The following is an 18,762-nucleotide window of genomic DNA, read 5'->3' as shown; positions in this document are numbered from 1 at the left end:
ATCTGGCCTGAGAGTCTTCTGCATCTACATAGTCTTTTACCACATCACTTCTTCCTTACTGCCTGTCCACATTTGTTCTGTGCTTCCCTCTCCCAGTTAAGTAATTTTGTATGAATTCTGCCTCTTGCTTTGTGACCACTGTGATTTGCCACCATAATATGCGAGGTCTGAAAAACACAACCAGAATACCAGCTTATTTGATAGGTATTTACAATGTCAAAACAATCGCTATTACCTACTCTCTAAGTCTACAGAAAGTATTAACATGAAGAGAGATAATGGTGCAAAAAAGTGGACCGTGACCATTCCTACATTAGCAAACAGGCTCTTTGTGCAAGTCACGAGAACCCCATGGTAACCACCAGTCCAAATCACCTCCAAAACTCTCTCTTCAGTTGCTTCTGAATTTCTGAAACTATCAGTTTGGCCTATTGATTTTCCATGCTAAGTGTCTGTAACTGAAAGGGCAAGGAGAACGAGAGGAAGAGAAAGAGGATAGAGCTATAGGACATGGAAGAAGACTTACAGAAGCTAGAGAAGATTACATGATGGAGGAATGTAATAACAGAGAAGTATAAAAGTTATTATTAGGTTAGAAGCCATTACCAGAGTTTCTGTTTATTAAGTACAAATGCTGTATTCAAGATGAGACCACGAGAGAGTACAATAAATTCATACATACAAATTGAAACATACAGAGCTTATGAAATCAAACAACTATTAAATATGAATCAAATACTGAATAAAGCAAATACAGAAATCTTACCCATATGTAAGTGGTGTTGTAAGTGGTGTTGCTAAAGAGGATTCCTCTCTAGAAGATATCTTCCATGATTCCTCCTGCTTAGATTCACTGTTTCCTAGTTCTCCCATTACCCAGTCAGGTAAGCAGTCTGGGCTACTACTCCGAACTCTTGTTGAATTTGGTTCATCAAAATAAATTGACTATAATTGAAATAAATGCAAAATCAACACTAGAATATATTTACACAAATATCTCCTTTACACTATTAATGTTGTTTCTTGCATGAATATCTGCAGTATAAGAATTCTTTTTCCAATGAAGTCAGTGAGGTGTGCAAACATACCTTTCCAACCCATGGAAATTAGTACAACAGGCAATGGTGTAAACGTTTTCCAGTACTTTGCTTCTTTCAGTATGGGTAATTTTAGCATCAATTAGGACTGTTATCTCACTAAAGCTGATGCCAATGATTGACACAGTATATTCAGGTCTTCAGAAAACAAACTGCAAGCTTAACAATATCTATATGAAATACTGTTATCTTTTCTTTCATAGAAAGATAGACTACTAAAGTCACCTCATTTAAGCATATTTTTCCTTTCACAAGAACTATCTGCTGACAAAACATAGCCTCAAGAGTCTTTTATTACAACTTTTCAAAGAATTAGACAAAAATTATCTTTCTGTTCCTTCAGAACAACTATTTTATAAGCCTTCTTAGAACCCAAATTTTGAAGAAGAAACAGGTCTTATAAAAGGTTTTTCACACGGAAAGATTTTTCCAACACCAGTTACAAGATATGCAACATAAATGCCCGTATTTACCACATGCAATTCCACTCAGTTCATTCAGAATTGTTTTTCTCATTTATGCCAAACCAAAGACTTAAAAGTATTTTCAGAATATATTTAAGCAAGTTTGTCTTATAAAGAAGTTACACCCACCATGTATGAAGGTAAAGTTTTCAGTATGCCCGGTTCTGGTTTATGGGTAAAAGGACCTTCCAGCACACCTCGCTTTAGCATGTGGAGCAAAAGTTTTGCATATAGGTTCCGATTCTTCCTTCCCGCTATTCCTGTGCCTGCTCCTGAGGGCTCGCATAGCTTTTTAATCCATAGTGCACATCTTTGTCGTTCTAAAAGTATAGATATACATAATCACTATACATTTTCAGATCAAATCAAACACATGGAAAAAACAGAAGCTGTTACTCATCACCAACTTTTTAGATGCTTCTCTTCTATCCAAAAGTTTAAAGCAAAACAAACCAAAAAACCCCAAACAACTGAACCAAAAGAAAAAAATGGTTAAATACCTAGATTAAAAATAAGTCTTTAACAATAGTTCAAATTTACATCACCCAGAAATATTGTCTATAAATTCATGTTTACCGGAAGTTTACATGACTTCTGGAAATAGCATGTTCGGAATCAGTTTCTAATAAGTACAGAACACATAAGTCACCAGAAATTCTGAACTCACTGCAAGAGCCACCATTAACCACAACATACAGCTTGCCTGAGTGTTAATATTTTAAACACACAGTAAATCTTCATTCATTTTAAAAATCTCTATTTACACAAGCTTTGCTACCAGATGATGAAATTATTCATTTGATTAAATGTTTACAAAGCAAGGTCTTAATTTGTAGGGTCCATGCCTTTAACAATAACCAGTTTGTTCTAATAACTAGATTTATAAAACATCATTTATTACACATTCCTAAATCAAGATTTTAAAACCTAATCTCTAAAAAATATTTGCAATCTCAAAAACAACACCTTTTAGAAGCTTTTAGTTTCTACTGAATTTATTTTTTTAAATAGAGACATTAATGTATTTATGCAAAAGCACATTTATATCACCAAGATAAGACAGATAAGCTCAAACAATAGCAATAGGTACCTAAAAAAATCCAGCTTTAGAAGTTGTACACACACACCCCCCCCCACACTCAAAACAGTGCCTTGTGACATCAGACATTGTCTGGATAAAATGATACAAGTACACATAATTATCAGTAACCTAAAATTATGTTATTAGCATTTCTCTATATGCACATTTTACCATATTTACCTGACCGATGCTGCAGTTTTAGAACATGAGGCTTCATATCCACAACACAGTGATCAAATTCAGCGTCTAGTTTTCCCCATATTTCCTCTTCACCATTCATTTTGGGTGAACACAAAGTAACCTGCAAAATTATTCACACTGAAGTAGAAAAGATGAAGTACCACTACACATTAGCCTCTATTCATCTCAGGCCATGCAAAGACGTGCTTTGGAACAATATGGAAAATAAAATTAGGTATTTTATTATCTTCAAATAAACATAAAAATAAGAGCAATTCTTTGCAAACAGCAGATATTCAATGTAATCTACAAGAATGCGTTTGTTTAGATTTGAAAGCCAGTAGTCAACCACGCAAAAATGTATTCAATTACACACAGTTTGTCTAAAACACCTAAAGGCATTTGTGTCATAGCCCCATTCCCATCTTTTTCTTCCTTAGAATTAGTATTATTATTTTTTTTTTAGAAGCATGAGAAAAGGAGGGAAAAGAGCAAATAGACCTAAAAGTAACAGAACCAACAAACGTTGTCAGAATTGTTTTTTAACGAGGGACTACTGAAAAGAAAGCCAAACGAGCTCTTTATCCAAGGTCATCTGTCATTAACTTCCCAGCTGGAGCACGCATCTTGTTTTGTACATTTGAGCTTGCAGTTAGCACCTTTCTTTGCCAACCTCAGCTGAACACAACAGGCAGCCTGCTGAAGCCGTCGGGGCCTTTCCCTACAGACAAACCCCGTTATCCCCCCAACCCCGGTCCCACGCCGAGCCCCGGCCACACACACCCCCCACACACACCGGCTCTCCCCGACCAGCGGGACCCTCACCGCCCATCGCCCGGCTCCGAGCTTCAGCCCCCCCCCCCCCGCAGGGCGAAAACAAGCCTTTTCCTACTTCCCTTCCTTCAGCTGCTTTATCAAACCGCTTTACCAGGAGACCCGCGTCTGCCCGGCACCGATTTGCAGCGATTTACCACAGCGAAGCAACCCCGACCCCCTTGCCGCCCGCTGTCCGTGAGGAAGTTTGCGGGATTTAATACCACAAACCGCCCACCAGACCCCACACGCACCCCCGGCCCCTCTCCCACAGGGGAGGCCGCCCCGCTCCCCGGGACACCCCCCTTTACCTTAACTCTCCTCAGACGCCCACGCTTGAGCTCCGCGGAGCGGGGGAACAGCCGAGCCGAGCCGGGCCGGGCCGGCGGGTCCCGGCCACCCCGCACAGAACCGGCCCGGCCCGAGCGGCTTAACGGTTCAAACCGACCCCACCCCCGTCTCCCGGCAGCCCTCGCCGGCTGCCGGCCCCCGCGCGTTTCCGTTTCCGTGGGCCGTCCGCCGGTTGCCGGGCGAGAGGCAGGGCCGGGCTGCGGGCGGCGGCTTCAGGGCGGGAAAACCTGAGGTGGCCGGTGACTGTGGCGCAGCTCGTGAGGAGAGCGCTGAGGGGAGGCGTGAGGCGGGGGGGGGCTGGGTGGGTTTGGGGAGTTTCTCTTGCTCTGAAGGCGGTATGGAAAAAACTGTTGGGCTTGAGAGAGAGTAAAACGTACGTAGGTAAATCTTTATTTGTACACTCCGTCATGCATGCCCGTTAAAAACCTCAAGAGGGCCCAGCGGAGCCTGAGGGAGCACCAAGGGAGGAACGGGAGATGTCAAAAATGCGATGAGGGTCGGTTCGGGGTCCTCCGGACCCGGTGCTTCAGCACCGCGGGAGAGCCTGGACGAGAAAAGGGAGGGTGGAAAAGCAGGAGGAGAGAACCCTGGCTTGTTTGGGATGTGTTTCTTTGGTTTAATTGCTGCTAGGTGGATCTGGGTTATATCTATTTTTATATCTTCATTATGATCAATATTTGGGGAAGAAAAATGCTTCCACTCAAGGCTGAGTGAAAAGTATTTGTCGCTCTGAATTTAAAGGTCAATAAACCTGAAGTAGCTTTTGAGTCTGACCAATGTTTTTGTGGCTCCATAGTGGGTGCCAGAAACTCGAGCGGATCAAATGAGACCGAAATTGCAGGTGCAGGGTGAATAATTGCAGAGCCAATTTTATCCACAGTTTCTGAGCATTTCTAAGTAAAGTTTGTTCAAGTATATCCTTGTAGACAATAGAGTGATTCTGAGTTCACCTTAAAACATTTAATATGCTCAATATTGCTCATGTTTCATGAGTTGTTTATGTCCTATCCCAAGGTAAGAGAATATGAGGGGGTGTTGTGGAACAGAAAAATTTAAAAGCGCATGCCTGACATTTCTACACAAAAGACGTAGGTTACACTGGTTGTTTTGTAGCCATGTCAAGAAAACCACTGGTTAATCCAAAACAACTAGAGAAATCTCCTAGTCTTTTCAGCTCTTCAGTCTCTTCCGGAGTCAGTGAAATGATTGTGTGTGTGTATGATCCCAAATCAAGTGTCTGACCTCTTTGATTCATTTCTCTTTCCCCAAAATCTGTTATTGGCTTTACTGTGTGTATAGCATCTAAACTGCTTTTATCACGAACAAGTAAACTGTTCAGCTCTTCTAAGCTTGATTCACGTGCACATATACATCAAACAAAAATTTCTTAAATGTACAGTAGAAAATTGGCTGTTTTCTTTGATTTCTCAGCTAATCTTCAGCAGAAATGATTCTGCGTTAGGGCTCATTTGGTGATACCTATGACAGCTACACTGCTTGCCTGCTCAGGTTGCACATAGCTCATTAAATCAACATGTGCATAGAAGTTGTGCAGAAATCAGTGGCGGCGTATTTAATCCATGGTAGAATGTCATGAGTAGATTACAGAGATTATTTATTATCTTTAAACTCCAAAATTTAAATAATTGTCATTTAATATATGTTTGAAGATATGGCTACTTTTAATCTGTTTTAAAATAGAGTCTTGCAACACAGTAAGACTTCTGGGTGGCTGAGTTGCTCAAATAGCTGAACTTGCTGAACTTTTCACCTCTGAATCACCGCTTCAGGTACCCAGATTTGTCATGGGGAATTTTGTAATCATTATGAAATTAACCTGTCCAAGTCAGTCCAAATCACAAGAGACAGACAACAGTTTTGTGGGTTGGTAGAATATGGAAAGCTGAATGGACTTAACAACGTGACTCTTTCCAGGTAGGTTTTTCAAGGGCAGAGCATCAGCATATTGGCCAGGTGATAGGGTGAGAGGTTTGCATTTCTGCCCAGCCTTGCAAATCTGCTTTTTGACAGTTGAAAAGGGTTGGAATTTCTAAGCCAACTTTTTTGTATGTTGTTTTCCATTGATTTGTATCTGCACGTTGCTTTCAGATTTGAATATATCTCTGTCGTGCTCATCACAAAATAATTTGAAAAACTGAATTTGCTGGTATATGGTGAAAAAGAACATGAGGCAGAGCAGAACCAATGAAATTGGAACCAGTACTCCAGGAGAAATTTCCTGAGGGAATAGATGCAGCTTCTGGGTCTGCTTACCCCTGCAGAGCAGAGTGGCCAGAGAGGTTGAAGCCTACCTGCATTGATTTGACAATTGCATAACTTCTGTCCAAAAAAGAAAGAAAAAACTACAGATTCAAGAAATGACTGAGATCTTGTCTCCAGCCAAAGCTGCAACCTGGACATGATGAGTACTGAAGTGCGCTGACCCTCCTGAGGAAACCACTAGAGATACACCGTTATAGAACACACAGATATCCCAACCAGAATACATAACAAATTCCCAGTTTGAATTGTAAAAGTATGTTCATTTAAGTAAAACACATTCAGTACTTTTTTTTCATCTCATTTTACCATGTTCTCTTATCTCTGGAACTGTCTCAGCAGGTTGCCACAAGTAACATGAGCACAGCTTAAGGCATTGTTTCAAACATCTTCAGGAGGAAAAAAAAAAAAGACAGGTTTCACTCACTCACTCGTACCAGCCTTTGGAACACCTCTACTTGCAATACATTATTTTTCAGACTTTCTAAGCAAACCTTTCATGTCTGAAAAGTTGTGATTCACAAATACCTCACTACTTCAAAGACTTACCAGGTCACAGTTTTTTTCTCCCTCTTCTTGCTTCGGGAGACTAGATAATAAATTCAGCATATGAACATTGGCTCCTAAGGGTGATTCTTTCAAGTATTCAAATACTGCATAACCAGCTAGGAAGCAGGGCTAGCTGACATGATCAGTTATCCTGCTGCACAGGTAAGTAGAACTGAGAAAATTTGCTTAGAAAAATCTGAATGTTCCCGAGGCAGCTGTTTTTGTGCAAAATACAAATCATTTCAGGGAAGAGTAGCGCTTCTGTGGCAGTGATTGCTAACTTTACTTACACCAACTATACAAGGTTTTGCTGTGAAAGACAAGTTAATATTAAACTGTTTGGTATCTCAGCTAGTGTCCTGAACATCCCGATCCCAGAAATGTATCCACGCAACATTTAGACTAGATTTCCAAACAGATGGGTTCCTGCCAGCTGATCTATGTATGTGTTAAAAGTAGTTACAGATACCTTGGCCTGTAAGTCAAACATCATTCAAGGATCCCCCTTAAACGTGTCAGGAACCAAAACACAGTGCACATTGTACCAGTGAAATACCCTCTTTGCTTGCTAGTGTGAACTTGTCTGTCTGTCTCTACATTAGAGAATTAAATTGCTGATGAGTACAAAGTATTAAATAATAATAGCTGCCTCCATCTCTCCTTAAAAATAGGAAGTATAGAAACAAATTATATCAGTCATACTATTAAAATATTCATGTGCAGTCTTCAAAAAAAGATGAGAGTATGTTCAGAGTTTTTTAATGGTAGCTGTAGCATCTTACAAGTAGTTTGATCTTAATGTTAAATGGTCCTTTTAAAAAATTCTACAGTAGCTTGCTTACTGTGTAGCCTACTTCCACTTCTAATCACAGAGAAGGCTTTTGTACTTCAGAGGGAACCACATATGACTCATGACAATTTATCGTAAGTGTACAACAAATATTTCTCTGTCACTTTGTAGTATGTTGAAATTATAATTATTTTTTCCTGAATGGAAATACAGACATAGGCGCAAAAATTGCCAGACTGGATTATACCAGTGAACTACCTGTTTCATAAATCAGAAGAATAGTCTACTTCAAAGCGACTTAATGACCAGAAATCATTACTATTGCTCAATGGTGTACAATTCTCTTTTTTTTGAAAGGAATCGGTTACATTGCATAATATTGAAACAGCGGTAAAAATTAACAGTGATTTAAACCAACAGTTTCAGGTGAAGCTAGAATCTCAAAAACATAAGTAGTCTTATTAACTTTAGCAAATGTAAAAGAACCCTTTATCTGATGCTATTGATATTTAAACCATGGTTGGATACTTGGCTTCTAAATTCATTTGGAAATCTCAGTCTTTCTATGTACGTAAATTCTGGAAAATCCTAGGCTGATGACCCTCTGTTTATCTATAATTAAAGGTCTACTCCCTATCACAGGGGACCGGTAATGGAATCAGAACCCAGCTAATTACTAATGATGAAGGCCTTTCTGTATAAATCAGTTAAGAGCTAAAGGATTTGATTGATGATTAGGTAATATTAAATAAGAACACAATATTGGCTGAAAATTACTTTATTGTAAAGGGACTGCTATTGAGAAGGTTATTTGCAGTTGCATAAATGTTGGAAATATGGAAACAGAAGTGGTATTGCAGGGATTTTGAAGAAGGCAGAGAAAAGAGAGTGAAAGTTAACGGCTGAAATAATGTGCCATAGCTTGTGAAAGAGGCTGGTAGGGATGGTGCTAGGGAAAACAGCTGAGTCTGTTCGCAGAGAGTCCGGAGTTTGGCTGGAAATTTACACTTACAGGACCTAAGTTTTCCTGCCTTATATGTAATGTTTTGTCTCAGTAAGGCAGAAATTTAGTACTGTATTACTTCTCTGATTCATGCTTGATCCTCACATGGTTTCATCTCTGATGGGTCCTTCTTCACAAGAGTTGAAAAAAAGCCACGTTCTGTTGAAAACAAGTTAAGAACTTGCGTTAAATTCTTGAAACGTGATAGCTGAAAACAGTATCTCATGGACCCTGCTAGGTGAGCAGTCAATCTTTGTATCACAGTAAAACTATTAGAGGAAATACACTGTTTTGATTTCTGTTTTAGTGAAAGCCAAGATATATCCATCAGAAGCCAAGCCAAATGTGAGGAAAGATGTTTTCATCATGCATAGGCTGTGTTTTTTCCTTCACTTACAAATGAAAATAAAACTTACAAGGAATATTCTATGCAAGGAATATTGATAAAACAAGTGCAAAGCATTTCCTCTTGCTAACAAACTTCAGTATTTAGTCTGTTTGTTTATTCTAAAAACCTGTGTGCCTGTGAACCAGTTCCTCCAGCATCAATTCCTCACTACAGGTATCAGCTATCAGCTGCTTTTTAAACACTCTTGGTCCAAAGTCAGACCAGCGTGTTACCAATCAGTATAACATGGGAATAATTCATCAGAATGGGAGTGAACGAAGGAGTCAGGTTCTCAAGGCTGCAGCGTGTTCAGGCTCCTTTCCCCTGTAGAAGATGCTGATCCAATGATTCATGAAATCCTGGAATACTTTACGTATGGCCTTTTGTCTGGGCTAGGCCACCTCTAAATAACACCTTCTAAGAACAGAACAGGGCTCTGACTTATCCAAAAGAAAAGTCTGCTGTGCATTCTCTCTTTCTCTCAGGCGATTTCTTCCTAAATACCAGTAACTTTAGTACAAGGCAGATGAATTAGCCAGTCAAATAGAGCTCAAAGATGAATTATCACGTTGCCCCCAACTCTGAAGTACTCGTTATTCCACCAACAGAAGCTGTTTTATGGTTAGCCTGGCTCATACCTTTGAAACAGGCAGGGAGAGTAAGGTTGCCATCCACACATGGAACAGCTACAGTGTAGGCACAGGATTTTTCTTTATTCTTGCAGAAGAAGGATATAGTTTCACCATGCTGAATGCCTTCCTTGAGGTCATTCTGAACTCTTTTCTTCTCACCGTTGTATAATACTACAGCTTTCTTAACTGGTATTTTACATGGTCCTGTAAAACAATCCAGTTATAAGCAACACGTAAGGATAATTAGAACTCTGTTTTGAAAAGTGAGTAGATCAGATCCCATCAGAAATCTGTATCGGTGACATCTGGGAATGAAAAATAATGTGTCCAACACATATATAGTACTTCTACTGGTATTACAATGCTGAAGAAATTCAGACCCCTAAGTATAGGGTCAAAAGTTTCTGGTGAAAATCCAGCCTCAGTAAAATTTCTAATTATATTAAATAGGAAGAGGAGACGAAATACTCAGACAAAATAAATTTATGTGGCTGATTACTGAAGTCAGTTCAGATACATCATGTCATACAATGTTCAATGTTGGGAGTGGCCTTAGATTATCAGGGCCTTGAAATTACTATTTTGGTTTTCTTTTGAGGACAGCTTTTGCACAGAGGTGTAATAGCTCATTAACAATCAGAGCAGTGGTCTTTTAGGAGAATTCAGTTTGATACATGGTTTCTAACAGGTAGTGTGTGTATACCTTTACAGGTTGGCTTTGTGGACCAGTTTCCAGTCTTTTCACATCGGGAATGCTTAGGTCCGTCCAGCACGTAGCTGGACTGGCAGCCAAAGCTGACGCTTTCGTTATAGTGATAGGTTCTACGAACAGCAAACTCTAAGAATCCATTTTCTATTCCTGTTGGAGTGGGGCATGTGACAACTGCGGTGCAAAAAACAAAAACAGCTTTATCAATGTTGCGGTTCTAAAAGACACACTATATACTTCGAGAAATACATAAAACTTTCACAGTGGTTCATTTCAGCCTCTTGCATAGGAAAATATAGCCCGAGGAAAGATAGTTTAAAAAACAAATAAACAAACAAACATTACTTGTTTTAAATACACATCGATTGCAATCTGTGGTTATATCCAAAAACTACTGAAACGTGGCATAGTTTCACTGAAAGCAGTGAAGTTCTCTGGACTAAGGGTAAGGTTGTCTACTTCTTAGATTAATCCTAGCACTTAGCAGAATAAAATAGTCGCTGTGCTCTGGAGGCCAGGCTCTCATTCCCCACTGTAAACTATGTTTAGCAGGTCTTGTTTATATAACCTTTATACCTGCAGCAAATATTTTGTCAATCCCATGTTGTGTGCAATCTTGTTAGCAATCACCTTGCATGCATGAGTCTGACTTTCAGAATAATTCTACTGTATGTTTGCAGTAGCAGTTGTAAAAAAATAAAATATTATTAAGGTTGTTCATATAGTTTTATATATACAATTCTAGGGAATATTTTTAGGTGTTGATGAAAATAACTTACCCTTGCACTCTGGAATGGTGCTCCAGTTCCCATTAGCCATGCAGGTAGCTGTCTCATTCCCAATAAGTGCAAGAGGAGGTACACATTCAAAAGTAATTGTGTCCAGGAAATTAGAAATATTTCCAGGTTTTAAGCGACGGTAAGAAAGGACTCCAAACTCAGGAAGCGAGGGAGGTGCACAAGTCACCGCTAGAAAAGCACAACGTTCATAGAAATTAGAGATCAAATTACTACTAGAATCACAGGAGCAACATGCTTATAACCAAATTAACCTACCACCCTTTACAGAAGCATAGCTAACAAAACAAAATGTTCAGATTCAAAGTCGCAGGAGCCTTAGAGTACATAATTCATTATTTTTGCTATATTTTTCAGACAATATGCAGTATATTGCTTTTTCAGTAAATTGTTTATGCAGGGCAGGTTATAGCCAAAACATGTATAACAGTTGCAAAGTCGTGACAATGTCCTCTTTTTATACACAGGGAGAATGAATTTGAGTGGATAAGCATCTTACCCTCAGCTGTAAATAGCATCCCTGATCCTGGCCTTTTGTACAGACCTTTAAACTGTATTTCTCTAAAACTAGAACCCACACATCTAAAACCAAACATGCAGGATTCTTCTTGATATTTCCTAACCGTTTTTTGCACAGCACTATAGGAGGCCTCTGAATAGGAGTATATGTAATTCTGAGCAATGTAAAGGAATCTTTCTGTAATAAGAATAAAGCTAGAGTAGTTCTTTAGTATTTAAGCACGCACGTTGACACTGTGGAAAAGTTCCACTCCACTTTCCATCTGCCATGCATTGGCTCGTTCTTGTCCCAACAAGGTTGTAACTGAAAACAAAAAGGCTGGGTTATCATACAGCTTAACGACCACGGAGAAGAATCTTGTTCTTTGCAAGAAAGGTTACCATTTCTCATTAATAGAATTAAGGGTCTAGTTCTGAAATCCTTCTCTAGTTCTAGCACTTAATAACCTCAAAGGAAGTTCAGATTCAAATATGAAAAATTGTTAGCATTTAAGTATTGCAAGTATCCAGACAAAAGGCTTGATACAAGATGTTTTGCCATTTCAACTATATGTTCTCTCTTACATGCTAATTTCTACAACTGATTAACGCTGTAGTGAGCATTGATCTGTGATAGCTAATGTAAATGTTAGAGTTTCTTGGGAGGAGTTCCTAGCTAATTATGGCAATTAGGATCAAACTATTGCAAAGAACTCAGCACTCTTAAGAGCTAAAGTTGCCGAGGCACATTGTTTTATTTTAATGCCAGATAGCCCAATTTAATTTCCATATGTACTCTAAATGCTTTTCTCCCATCCTCTGTGCTTATATTATTAGCACTTAAGAGTTTTAAAGGAATGTTCATTGTGTATCTATTAGCTCAATATCACACAGCTGAAAACCAGTAAATTATAATTAGCAATATTAAATCAAGTCCCATTGCTACATTTGCTGTCATAGTTGAATTTATTTATCCCTTATCTTGCTCCTGTTTTGTGGAAGAAGGAGGTAGCTGAGGTTGTTGACACTCTTCAGTGAACTCTAGGCTATGTCTCACCTATGACCTTCCCAGGTAAGCACTGTTTATTAATTAATTACCTAAGTAAAATGAACTGGATGTTATTAGCAAATATTTCCCTGCATTTACCATGACTGCTTTTCTTTAAATGCATCCTCATTTCTAAAAACTAGCAAGTAGCCTTGAGTAAAAGTGTATTTGCTCTAGGGACCAAATTAGGATTAACCTTGTATTTTCATTTCCTGTGCTTGGAAAGGCACAGAAACAAAATTTTCAGTCTCCAGAGCAGAACAGCATAACAACTTAGATGGAGATTATCTTCTCTCTGCTGTAGGATTTCATCTCATGATGTAATAAGAGGATTTAAAAAGCAGGGGAAAGCAGTCCAGAATAAATCTTTGCATAAAATCTTTGCTATTTTGATGGTTTCCATATCTGTAAGACATTGCTTTGGAGTCGCAAAGCTCCAGGATGTTATAGCCAAGACCAAACAGAGGAGGATTACCAAATACACTTTTTCTTTTTAGTTTCTGAAGTGGAGGTGGGCTTTTATGTGCAGTTTCCTAAAATTTCCCTGGCTTGCAATACTGCAGCAGGTGATTCTAGAATATAATATTGTGATTTAGGTTACTTATTTAACAGCATGAGGAGGGGAACGCTTACCCTGGTTCACATGAAAAACTTATAGAACTCTGATAGTGGAGGTCTATAAAATCAATTTTTCCATGGGGCAAGGGTCCAGGACTGGGACATCTCTTTGCTGTTAATTAAAGATGAAAAAAAGGATAATATTATTTCATGAGGCCTGAAGCTAGGATAATGGAAATGAGTTGATCATAAAGGGGTCCTAGTGTCTTTCATGTTTCTCCACTCCAGTGTACTACATTTCATAAGTCTAACTATTCTACATTTCTATCAAAATATAGTTGTTTCAAAGCTTTTGTGATTAATTAATTTTTAACATTTGATTGTCTGAAGAAAATAACCTCTATGCAATGAAATGATAAAAATTAATAATGAGGGATACAGTAAGCGCGGGTGTTATCAAGCAGTATACGTCATTAGAGTATAAGCATTGCTGGGCTGAATCAGATTAAGGTTCACCTTGTCCGGGTCCAATCTCCATCATCATCCGAGAGCAGAGGCTTAAGGGAAAGTGTGGGACACGTATGGGAAGATACTTCCCCTGTTACTTGCCCCTCTTCTCCCCCACACCCAGTGGTCTTCCAACGAGTAAGGGAAGAATAATTGGAGAACAGAAGTGTATCAGTTTAAGTACATCAGATTTCTCACGTGGAGTATAAAATATCCTTTTCAGATCAATGCATGGCATAAAATCTAAGAGTAGGATTTACTTTGTTTTACTTACGTAGGCATAACAGCGTATTGAGAGGCCACTTGCCAGTCGGGAGGCAGCTGTACTTCCTTTGGCCATTATTGGGGATGAACCCGGGCCTACAGGTATATTCTATTTGCTCACCCACTTCATACACGCTTTTGTTTACATCAATTGTGGCAAATAGCACTTCTGGTGGCCTGGGACAGACTGGAGGAAAGGAGACACTTTACAAGAAATTGGGCAGAAAGTTGGAGTTGTTCTTATTACTCAAAGGGAAGCACAGATTTCTGTATTATCATCGGCTAGAGCATGTTCCTGCACTGAGCTAAACTGTCCTGTAATCTATAGGTATGTAACTTGCTAAGGCAGCTGATGGCTGCTGTAAGTACTAGCCAGAAAAAAGTGTGCTCTTCCTCTTCTCCTCGGCAGCTCTGTCAATGGCCCCAGTTAGATTTCATGTCGCTTTTTTTTTTTACTAAAATTTACTTTTGCTTCAAAATGGATTCATGAAGGTATTCTGCAAAGTAAGTCAATTATGGTAAATTACCTTGGACAAAAGTGAGACTTAGAAGCAAACTAACGCATTTCATTTTTAATCTAAACTAGTTTGATGGGGTCAGCTTGAAATGAGATTTTTTTATTAGTAGTATTATTATTAAATTTCTTTTTCTCTGGTTTCCCCGATTTTTCTGTTCAGTGGGGCAAACGCTCTGTTACATTAGGCAGTTCTGATTCCAAAAGAGCTTTAACATATTGACAGCACGAACAACTCAGCACCCGGAGAGTGAGAACAGGAGGGGAGCGGCAAGGGAGGAACGGAGGGTGCAGACTGCACTCCTGCAAAGGACATGGAGGGAGGCTCCTGTGGAGATTGTGGGGAGAGAACAGCGGGACACAAAGCTTGTGCTGTAGAAATGAACGGCAAACAAAGGCAGAGAGTACATGAAAGAGTGCTCAAAGCCTTTGGCATGGGGGAAAGGAGGAGGAAAGCGAGGCAAGAGCTGTGCCAGGCAGCCCCTGCGGCGGGGGGGAAAGCGAGGTGAGCGGGGAGCTGGGCAGAGGGATGGAGCGAGGTTAACTCCTGGCATGTGCAATACCCCCCAGCATGCAGGCAACCTGGTTCCCACAACTTCTGTCAGTATTTCTTCTGTTTTCCTCCATTTTATGCTTTTGTATACAGCAATTCACCTCACCATAGGAAGAGACAGAGGAAGGAATGGAAGAGGGGAAAAAAGAGAGGAAATAGCTTTCAGAGAAAATTCCCCTTCAAAACGCTTGACCAGAACTGTCTAAAGGTTTTAAAATCCTGTTGCTTTCTTCAGTTTCCCTCATTCACACTTCAGGATAGTATTGCCCTTAGAAAGTGGAAGACGCTTACCTTTTGCTGCGAGAGCCCAGTGGCTCAGAGCAACTACGCATGTGAACAGTGCCAGGGAGTACATCGCTGCCAGTCCCCGAGCTTCCCAAATGACCCTCGGTCCAGTGTTTCTTCCCTTAAAAAATAAGGGCATTTGCAAAAGGATGGTTACATATTAACTCTTTGTATTTATTCCCAACCCAGTAAACAGAAGATAGAAGGTTCCTTGTGTTGCTTGTAATAAAGGATGAAACAACCATCACATGTTGCATTTGTACATAATGCAGGAATTCAAATCACGATCTCTGCTGAAAATGTCTCTGGTTGTTTCTGCAGAGCATCTCCTGTTGGGACTGATGTTTTTTCAAAAACAGTATTATCTTCTCAGCATCTTTAGAGGCTGAGGATATTTAGAATACAATATTGGATCAAATAATAGAACTGTCACCAAGAAGCTTTTGTTTATCACACCAGCGTGTACATTTCTGTGTACCAAAGAGTCCTGAGAGTTATAACAAAATCTTTTTAAGACAAAATGATTAATGTTGGAGTGACATTGGTATTGTCTTATGCCTCCAGTGATGATACCAACATCATGCCAGTTTTTGCTAGGTGATGATCTGGCCTGAGACTTCAGGCTTCAGGGGCTAGTCTGGTCAGATTCATGTCGTCAATAAGCATCTTTCAATTAACAGGTAACTAAAAGCACCAGAGATGGGGCTCACAGTGCCAGCACAGCAGGAAAAGTGGAATAATGATTCTGACTGTGCTTGTTTGTGACAAGGGGGGCAAACTTAAATCGTATTTTTGGGTGGTATAAAAACTCGTTTTGGTGCTGTGATTGGGGGTCATCAAGTCAAAACTCCACAGATATCAGCTGAGGTTCTGATCACTGCAGTTCTCCTAATTTAGCAGATTTTAACTGCAGGAGCATCTGAAGTGCAACCAAAATAACATTTGTGTAATCATTGTACCACAGTTTGGTGTTTCTAATCTAAGTATCCTCCTCCCCTGCTGACTCACAGCCTGTGAGGGGGAGTGAGGGACATTTGAAGCTCTAACGAGAAGCTAGGTTATGTCAAACTCTATTACTGCTGTGATCTTAAATAGTTTGTTTATTTTTGTTTTATAAAGTTTCTCTGTTTGCATTTAAAACACAAATTTTAGCCACAACATTAAACAATTAGGAACATGCTATTCTTCTCAGAAAGAAAATGCAGTGAATGTCCTGCTCAAAATATTTACCAAATACACAGTGCTAAAGGGCAAAGTACCACTGCTAAATCAACAGAAAAAAATTGACTTCATTTTCTGTATTTCCCTCTGATTATTTTTCCATTTGTCACAGCCTGCTTCTTCCTCTTCTCTTTCTCTACCAAATTTCAGAAGTACCTTTTCCCTTCCCAACACATTGCAGGGCTGTAATGAACTTTCTTGCCTCTGGTTTAAATACTTCTTAGATCTGCTTGCTATTTTGATTACATTCTTTTCTGTGTTTAAAATAGCACAGGAATAGATGGGCACAATTTTACCCATTTCAACGTTGACCATGTGAGCATTTCTCACTGTGCTCAGCAGATGGCAGAATGTACTCTACCAAATACCACACAGATACAAATCTGAACTGGGAAGTTTTCTGTGCTACTTTAAGAAGAGGGAAAAAAAAGGGGGGTTTGGGGGGGTAAATTATATGCACATTAATTTTTCCATAGATTTTTGTCGGTGGTAACTTTACTGCTCTTAAAATTGGAAGTAAAACTGAGTAATTGCATGCAAAACTGAGAGAAGAGTGAATATTTAAGTATGTATTTCACACAACTGCGTAATAACTGCCAATTTTGTGATTCTTTTTGAAAACATATTTCTCTGCAATAAGAAACATTAGAATGTATGTTACAAATAACTGTGTCTTTTCCAGTCACTGGAGAAGATGTGATTATTATTGTGTGGATTCACCTTGACAGAGCATGAGCAAACCAACCTAGTTCTTCCTGTATTTGGTGATAGTATGCAAACATATATATAATCTTATTTTCCATCACATCCAACCCACTCCTTTCACACCTGTTCTATTTATTATTATAGCTCCTGTAAACCTGATCATGAAGCAGAATTTTGTTTCGTTACTGACCACATAAATACAGAGCAGACTGGTGGTCTCTACCACAAATAGTATTATATTCTAAGGAAAGAAATGGTAGCTGCAAGCAGAGAAATTGGTGCAAGAACACCCTGAGATGATATCGGCCAGCATGATACGCAGAGTATCAGTATCAGAGCAGTCGGATTGTCACCTGGTTTTGTGCTAGCGTAACGTGAAAGGAGAACGTGCAGGAGGAATGTGAACAAACTGGCTTTGCAGAAGTGGTGTTGCCCGGACAAAAATATGAAGGGCAGCATAGCAGAGATCAAGAGTGTGTGTTTGAAAAGATAGCAATTAAATGCTGGAGGCTGGTATCACTGGCTGATCAGAGTGATTTCAGTATGGAGTAAGAGAGGGGAAGAGGATAAGCCAGCAAAGGCCTTAAAAGTGAAGGTAAAAATGTCACGTGGAAGAGAAGGAGGAAAAAAAATAGTGGAGGGATGCTAAAAGAAAAATGATGATGAAAAACAGTCTATACAGCAGCATTCTTCATTGACACCAGGGGCCAACTGGCACTGTCATGACAATAGGAAAAGACATTGTAATAATCGGGACAGAAGATAATGGGAAGGTAGACAAAGACTTTCAGACAGGAATTGGTCTCTCCTAGAGATACTATGCAGACAGTTTGCAAGAACTAGACAGACTGAAGGTCAGTGAGAGTTAACAGCTCCCCAGCTCATGAGCCAGACCCTATGTCCTTCCTCTGATCTGTCTGTCTGCTGCTCTAGTTGATGCTGTCATTTCCCTGATATTGTAGGATATGTCACACCTCTGATCCTGCCGCAGACTTCTTGGCAGTTGGTCCCTCTGGACAATGAGTGTTGGGTCTGCATTACCCACCATTCCCAAGATTTTATGACTGTTCTTCAACAAGAAAATGCATGACACAGCCAGTTCAGGATGCAGATGTTTCTCAAACCAAAAGGAATGTATTGATTAGGGACATTGAGGTAGAATATTGAAGAGAGGCCTGAATGCACTCCTCCCTTATGTGCCAGCACCTGCTTGCCGAGACACTCGTTCTGGCATGAAAACTGGCCTTGGGACTGTACTTGGACCAAGAATCTCATCCTTTTCCTGCGAGGATAAGGTATTTGGATTCTAGCTTTCTTCATGCTGTTCCTTTTGTTTCACCTGTCGGTAACTGGGTTTTCATTTGTACACCCGTTCCTCTCTCCGGAGTATGACGAGGTGCTGGTCAGATGGCTAATGGATGTATCCGTGTTCCTCTGCGGGAGCAGGTGTTAAGTCACAGGTCCAATCGTTGCCC

At 39.8% G+C, this 18,762-nt stretch overlaps 2 protein-coding genes across 3 annotated transcripts in view; both read right to left on the bottom strand.

Moving 5' to 3' along the window:
* The window catches only part of CEP112 (centrosomal protein 112), a 175,211-nt gene extending 171,127 nt beyond the window's left edge, over positions 1–4,084 (bottom strand). The window contains exons 1-4 of the mRNA XM_049812666.1: positions 3,947–4,084; positions 2,823–2,943; positions 1,691–1,881; positions 767–945 (exon numbers count right to left, since the gene is read on the bottom strand). Coding sequence (XP_049668623.1) covers positions 767–945; positions 1,691–1,881; positions 2,823–2,922 — 470 coding nt within the window. The 5' untranslated portion in view covers positions 2,923–2,943; positions 3,947–4,084. The remainder of the gene's footprint in view (positions 1–766; positions 946–1,690; positions 1,882–2,822; positions 2,944–3,946) is intronic.
* A 4,283-nt stretch (positions 4,085–8,367) lies between these two features.
* Positions 8,368–15,482, bottom strand: APOH (apolipoprotein H). Of its 2 annotated transcripts, XM_049811664.1 has the most exons (8): positions 15,368–15,481; positions 14,020–14,196; positions 13,314–13,410; positions 11,881–11,957; positions 11,117–11,305; positions 10,332–10,511; positions 9,635–9,832; positions 8,368–8,767 (listed from the first exon to the last, which is right to left on the bottom strand). In XM_049811664.1, exons 1-8 carry the CDS (start codon positions 15,429–15,431, stop codon positions 8,697–8,699), a joined length of 1,053 nt encoding a protein of 350 aa, XP_049667621.1. In that variant the 5' UTR covers positions 15,432–15,481; the 3' UTR covers positions 8,368–8,696. The 2 variants fall into 2 exon arrangements, with proteins under 2 accessions (XP_049667621.1, XP_049667622.1); XM_049811665.1 differs by lacking the exons at positions 11,881–11,957; positions 13,314–13,410 and having other exon boundaries at positions 15,368–15,482.
* Positions 15,483–18,762: the final 3,280 nt, after the last annotated feature.

This window comes from Accipiter gentilis, chromosome 10, assembly GCF_929443795.1.
Source record: "Accipiter gentilis chromosome 10, bAccGen1.1, whole genome shotgun sequence".
NCBI lineage: Eukaryota > Metazoa > Chordata > Aves > Accipitriformes > Accipitridae > Astur > Astur gentilis.
This window is presented reverse-complemented; position numbering and strand designations above follow the sequence as displayed.